The 6,596-nt window shown below is 56.4% G+C and overlaps 1 protein-coding gene across 1 annotated transcript in view; it reads right to left on the bottom strand.

Annotated features, from left to right (window-relative positions):
- Positions 1 to 3,150: 3,150 nt before the first annotated feature.
- The window catches only part of LOC116824090 (uncharacterized), a 6,015-nt gene continuing 2,569 nt past the window's right edge, over positions 3,151 to 6,596 (bottom strand). Inside the window, 4 exon segments of the mRNA XM_075064680.1 lie at positions 3,151 to 3,508; positions 4,133 to 4,235; positions 4,238 to 4,257; positions 4,510 to 4,586. Of these exon segments, the coding sequence (XP_074920781.1) occupies positions 3,151 to 3,508; positions 4,133 to 4,235; positions 4,238 to 4,257; positions 4,510 to 4,586 (558 nt within the window).

Here is a 6,596-nt window from a genome sequence, read left to right as displayed (position 1 = left end):
GCCTCTTTCCTGGGGTCCACAGAGAGGAACATGTCCTCCGGGGCTCTCAGTTACCTCCCATGGCAGTGTCTGACACCGGGACAGGCACTATCCATGTCCCACAGCGCTCGGGGTGTGCACAGGAGCCAGAGCCTTGGAGCAGGGATGTTACGTTTATATGGAATGTCTTGTAATGAGTCCAGCGCTGTCCAGCCTCGTACAGGCTGATCCCCAACTCACAGCAAGTTTTAGTGACAACCACACAACACACATTCCCATAACTGCAGCTGCGTTAACGACACACGTCTCTGGAGAGAGAAACGACCTCAGCAGATCAGAACCTCTCCCGGTACCTTACAAGGCTGCTTTATTGCAAGCTCATGATGAACGAAATGAGGAACTTGGGGGTTCCAGCGCCGCCCCCCAGGTATTATCTGTGCCTTAATGCTGATGTTCCCCTGACATTTCTTCTTTGAATAAAAACAACCTGGGATTAATAAAGTCGTTTGTTTGCAGTTGCATTTTTGTCAAGGCAGAATACATGCACACGTCTGTATAACGAGCCCTTTTCTGAACTTCGCAAACAAAATCGGTCTGACATATGCAGGTTGCCCCAGCAGGTCCAGCGCCGCTGCTATTTAAAAAGTGTCAACGTGACGTTTGTCGCGATGAGCGAAACATGGTGGAAAAGCAGCCGTGTGACACCGCCCGACACAGCACAGGACAGACTGACGCTCCAGAGCCAACGGCCGCGGGCTGTTGATAATGAAGCAGTTAATCGGCTTTCAGAGCTTGATTACTAAACCAATGTGTTTAAAACCCAGCCAGGTAAGCATCAGGCTGAAACGCTGCGATAAGCAAGTTATTACCTTGTGATTTAAAACCGGTAATAACAATTGAAACACAAAACGTATGAGTTTGTAATTTGTTGTGTTCATTCAGTAACTGAAGGTGTTTTCTATACTTGTGTCACAGCGTGGGGGGAGTCAGGGCCCTGCACCCCCCTTCCTGCGATTCCCTGGGACTCTCAGCCGGCCAGTGACACAGGCGGGTTATCGGCCGACAGGAACAGAGTCCGGACCAGAGCTTGTAGGTACAACCAGGCCCCCCAGCCAGGTCCCTCTGGGGGGCAGGTGTAGATAAATCCCTGTATTAAGTTATTTTGCATAACCCCTGTCACGGGCTCCCAGGTCGTGCCCACTCATGGCCCCATACGGTCCGTGGGGTGGGGCCCTTCCAGTGCGATGGCCCTTCTCAGGGGGCCACTGTCCCTTGGGGTCAGGCCCCTCCACCTCCTGGAGCCGCACCTCTCTGAGCCTTAGCACGTCTGTCTCTGCCATGGGCACCCCAGGGAGTCCCCTCGCTTTGGGCCCCCCGGAGCCTCCACCCCCTGAAGGGGACGATGCCCCCTCCAGCCTGTTCTCTAGCCTGGAGTGACTCTCAGCCAGCGTAAAACAGGAGGTTTATTGAGCGTTGAACCCAGCACAGGAAGCTCTCCGGCTTCAGGCCTGGCCTTCCTCAGCCCAGCACATCCCAGTCCCCCTGCAGCCAGGGGGCCTCTGCCTGCTCCCCCTCCAGCCCAGAGCCCCCCTGCTTCCCAGCTGGGCCTCCGATATCCCCAGCCCCAAGCCCCCTCTGTCCATTGGCTTCTCCCCAGCAGAGGTGAAAGTAAGCCGGTCCGGTTCGGTCCAGCCTAGCGGCAAGAGCCAGTGCACCGTGCTGGACCGCACCGGCTTCCACGGCGGGGATTGAAAGGGCTCTGGGCTGCTGGCAGCTGCGGGCAGCCCACAGCCCTTTAAATCCCTGCCCCAGCCCCACAAAGCTCGGGGTTCCCCCCCCCCGGCGGCCAGAGCCCTGGGCCCTTTAATTTGCCCCTGAGCCCGGGGGGGCTCCCAGCCACCTCTTCAGCTGGGAGCCATGGGTTGATTTAAAGGCCCTGGGGCTCCCAGCCACAGCTGGTGCCCCAGGGCCTTTAAATCTGAAGAGGCCCCGCCCTTTCCAGATGAGGCCACACCCCCGCAGTCCCCGTAAGTCCTGGAAGTTACTTTCACCCCTGCTCTCCAGGGAAACGGGGTCGTAAACCAGGATGCCTGAGTCTCCTCTCCTCCCAGCCCCCCTCTGGCCCCTCCAGCTGGACCCGGCTGGTCAGGTCACCGGGGTCCTCTCCCCGCAGCTCATTGTCCCCCACTGGCCAGAACTGGCTGTGACTCCTGAGCTGGGTCTCCGGGTCGTCAGGTCACCGGGGTATCCATCCTCCTGGCCAGCAGCCGGGGTCCCAAGTCCCTCTCTGGGCCTGTGTGCAAACAAACCCCCTCTCCCCTCCCCTCCTTAAACCAGTAACACCCAGGGACACTGAGTCCCACCCCCTCTGCATGCAACCCACTGGGAAACAAGAAAATCCCCCACTTCGTCCCAGCCGTTCTCTGGCCAGTGACATCCAGGAGGTGTCAGACCGGATGGTTCAGCAACACACCTGTGTGCGGGAGACAGGGCGGCCCAGGTGTGCTTGGACGCTGGGGAGGAGCCGGGCCCTGGGTGAAATGTTCCTCTTTCTAGATCGCTGCGCGTGACGCAGGGCAGGGATTGTCCTTAATACCCCTGAGGGGAAGATTTTGCACCTGGCTCCTAGAGAAGTTTCCTGACGACGGGCTCGTTGCACTAAGCGTGTTCAGACTCCCAGGCCTGGCTTGGCGTATAAAGATTGAGCTCAACTCGAGCTCAGCGCCCAGGTATAAACAGCCCCCGTGCTCCGCCCCAGATGTGGCCGCATCTGAGCACCACGCAAGGCATCCCTGGCTAAACAGCTCCACGCTCCGCCCCAGAGGTGGCCGCATCTGAGCACCACAAAAGGCGTCCCTGGCTAAACAGCCCCACGCTCCGCCCCAGAGGTGACCACATCCCTGCGCTGGGGGAGGGATCCAGGCAGAAACAGCCCCTGGGCCAAACCCAAATGTAAACAGAGACCTTGTGTTCCGGATGAAAACAGAGCCGAGATTGAGGCTTTATCGTTTTAATGAGCACGTCTGCAAATCAAGCAATCTGGCTCTAATTAATCAGCCACTAATCAGAGCCAGTGAATGGCTGCACGTTGCCACACGGAGCAGGCAGATGCCAATGTGTTAACAAGAGGAACTCCCCGCCGCAGGATTTTGCTGGACTGGATGGGCTCCATTAGTCAGAGGGAATCCGTCTGGGAATTGGGACCTGGGCATAGGCGTTTAACACCAGCAAGCAGGCATGGTGCCAGTGCATCCCGATGCCCATGATCCCCACCCCATTGTGGTGGCCGGTAACAAAGGCCAGGACGTTGCCCTGCTCCAGGGGGACGGCGTTGAAGCTCTCCCAGGCCGGCTGGCCGAAGAAGAAGATGCGCCCATAGTTGGTGGAGAAGATGAGCTGGAAGACGTAGGTGGAGTGTTTCCTGGAGATCTGCGTGATTTCCTCGCCCGGGAACAGGGTCACCTCGTGATCTTTGCCTTGCTCGTAGCCGTACGTTTTGCTCCACATGCCACGAAATTGGAACTGGAGGCTGGGGGGAGATGAGAGGGTTGAGTCAGCCTCCCGCACCCTCAAGTTCTGGGTAGCACCCCAAATCCCCATCTCTTTCTCTGTCCACTGAGTCCCCCTGCGGTTCCTCCAGTGCTTGTGTCTGCCTCTGACTCCCCAAATCCCAGACCTCCCACCCCCCTGTGATGGAGTAGGGGCTGTCTGTGTGGGGGATGGGAGAGCAGGGGATGTCTTTAGGTGAGGAACAGGCTCTTTAAGCCTGTAACCTGAGCCAGGCAGGGGGGAGGGGGGTCAGCACCTTTGCCCAGGAAGCTGGACAAAGGATCGGCAGACGGGAGGAGGGGCAGGTCAGTTTGGGTTTGGGGCTGTGGGGCGGAATTCAGGGTATCCTAGCTGGGATCCAAGCACCCTGAACCCCCAGAAGGACTGGATGGAGGAGTCCTGACTGTGCCTGCAAGCTCTGCTGTAACCTGTGTTCCTGTTGTCCAATAAACCTTTTGTTTTACTGGCTGGCTGTGATAAAAGTCACTGTGGGTCTAGGAAGAGGGGTGCAGGCCGGACTCCCCAGACTCCGTGACACCCCTGACGCTGGATCTATCCCCCCTCTGCCTCCTGCCACCCTCTGATCCTCCAGCCCCGGACTTACGCTTTGATGAAGCTACTGGGGTGTTCCAGACCCGGAAGGCCGTGAATGGGGCCCCAGATGTGGTCTCCAGAGTAAGAGAACGAGGTCCCACAGCGAGCTGTACTCCCGAATAGGAGAACCTCGGCCTGGGCTGGAACAAGGGAACGAGAGGATAGAACTGGTGCAGCTGGGATCAGAGATTGGCTCATACAGTGGGTGAGTGGGGGGCTGCGGGTCAGGAGTGAGGGGCACGGCAGGACTGGGGCTGGACAGGGCTGGTCTGGCAGGGCTGCAGGTCGGGAGTGAGGGGCACCAGCAGAGCTGGGGGGGGCAGGGCTGGTCTGGCAGGGGCTGCAGGTCGGGAGTGAGGGGCCCAGTGGACTGTGTGTTTGTTCTACTCACCTGCAGTTTCTGAGACGGAATTTGCCAGAAGGACAAAAGTCCCGAGGAGGATTGCAGCAGCAGTAGCAGCATCCTGTACGGGACACATGTGACAGACTGGGAACCCGTGCCCCACTCCTCACCCCTGAGCCAGCCAGGCCCTGGCCTGGGGCCAGATCGGAGCCAGCACCCCCCACAGGGGACAGGTCCCTGCCCATTCCCGCCCTGAGCCAGCCAGCATGTCAAGAAAGCCGAGCCGCCCTACCTGTTCTGGTCTGTCTGGGCGTGGAACTGGCGCTGACGGTGAATCCTCCTGCACCGATCTATATAGGTGCCTGGAGCGCCGCTGGGTGTCACGTCATAGGGCGCATCCTCCCGGGCCTGGAGTTGTCCCTAGGAAATCCCACCCCGCAGGTTTGCCGAGCCACGGAATGTCATGCAGTAGCACCGCAGTGCGTCAGCAAGCAGCCCGGGGGGAGCTGAATCCAGCCTGAACCCACTGGGGGCGAGGGGACGGAGAGCCAATGCACCCCGATCCATTACAGTGGGGCCAGATCCTGCTCCCAGCTCCCCCAGGGCAAAGCCTGAACTCTCCCAGGGACCCGAACCCACACGCCACCCAGAAGGCAAACAGGAAGTTTACTTTAAACGTCCGATGAAGTGGGGCTTGCCCACGAAAGCTTCTGCCAGAGAAATCTGTTAGTCTTTAAGGGGCCACTGGACTCCTTGTTTTAAAAAACCCTCGTGAATCAAGCAAGCAAATCGCAGGCCTCTTCGGTGCCCAGGCTTGTGATTTCTCCCAGGAGCCCCGGCCAGGCGGTTAACATTCCTCGTGTGTCCCGGGCAGTTCCTGGGTGATTTTGCCAGCAACACATGGATTGTGTTTGACTTCGCTATTTCGTAATCCAGCTTTCTCACCTTCTATCATAGCTTTCCTACTCAGATTTGAACCTTAGCGTTCATAAACTGAGAGCTAGCAGAACCCTCTAAGCTTATGACCAGCTTAGATCTGATATCGCTGCCACCAGCCAGGAATTCCAGGGCCTGACCCTCTCTGGTCTCCCAAACCTTCTCTGGGGGACCCCAAGACTCAGAAGCCTGAGTCTCACACCAAAGGAAAACAACCTCCTCCCTTGTCTCCTCTTTATCTCATCCCCAGCTCCCCCTCTGGGTTATCCTGGGGGATACTGTACTTAAACTCCTTGAATGCAAAACAGAGAGGGCAATTTACCTTCCCCCTCCCTCTCCCCTGAGGCTATGCAGATTCAAACCTAAGTCAAGCTAACACAAAGAGATTTCCCCCTCCTTCGTTCCTTAGCCTTACCAGAGAAAAACTCAAACAGGTTTTAAAAAGAAAGCTTTATATAAAAAAGAAAGAAAAAGACAACATATTCTCTGTATCAGGTTGACAAAACAGGGTCAATTACTAAAAGAAAAATATAATAAACAGCCTATTCAAAGAGATACATTTAAACCATTCCAAGCAAACTACATAAATGTAAAACAAAAAAAAAACAAAAACAATTAAAAGCCTACTTGTTTTTCTACCTTTGTACTCCCACAACTTTGACATGACGATTAGAAGCTTGCAAGATAGAAGAGATCCCTCTCATAGCCGAGAGACAGCCGGAGAAACAGAGAGAGCAGGACAAAGGGACACAGACCCAAACATTCTCTCCTTGAGCTTTGAAAAATCCGGGTTTCCTGATGGTCCTCTGGGTCAGGTGTTTGGTTCCCTTTCATAACCTCTTACAGGTAAGAAACATTAACCCTTAGCTATCTATTTATGACACCTTCTTGTTCAGGCTGAAGAGAGTGCTCGTCCGCTGCCACCGCAAATCAGCCAGGGCAGGACATGGACTTCAAGATCCCGACGCCAGCTAAGGACATTGCAGGGTCCGCCTGCATTTTAGCCTGGCGCTGCGATTGTTTGGTCCAGACTGGCTTCTTGGGTGACAATGCCCGTCGGGGAAATCGCGCTTGTTTGGCGGTTCCCAAAAGCACTGAGGAAAATCTATTGTCCTTGGGTCGCATGAGAAGCCAGTGGGAAAATTGTTTGGTTTTGGTTGACGTGGCAGAGGCGTGACCCTGCAGGGGGCACCCT

This window comes from Chelonoidis abingdonii, chromosome 4 (assembly GCF_003597395.2).
Source record: "Chelonoidis abingdonii isolate Lonesome George chromosome 4, CheloAbing_2.0, whole genome shotgun sequence".
Taxonomy (NCBI): domain Eukaryota; kingdom Metazoa; phylum Chordata; order Testudines; family Testudinidae; genus Chelonoidis; species Chelonoidis abingdonii.
This window is presented reverse-complemented; position numbering and strand designations above follow the sequence as displayed.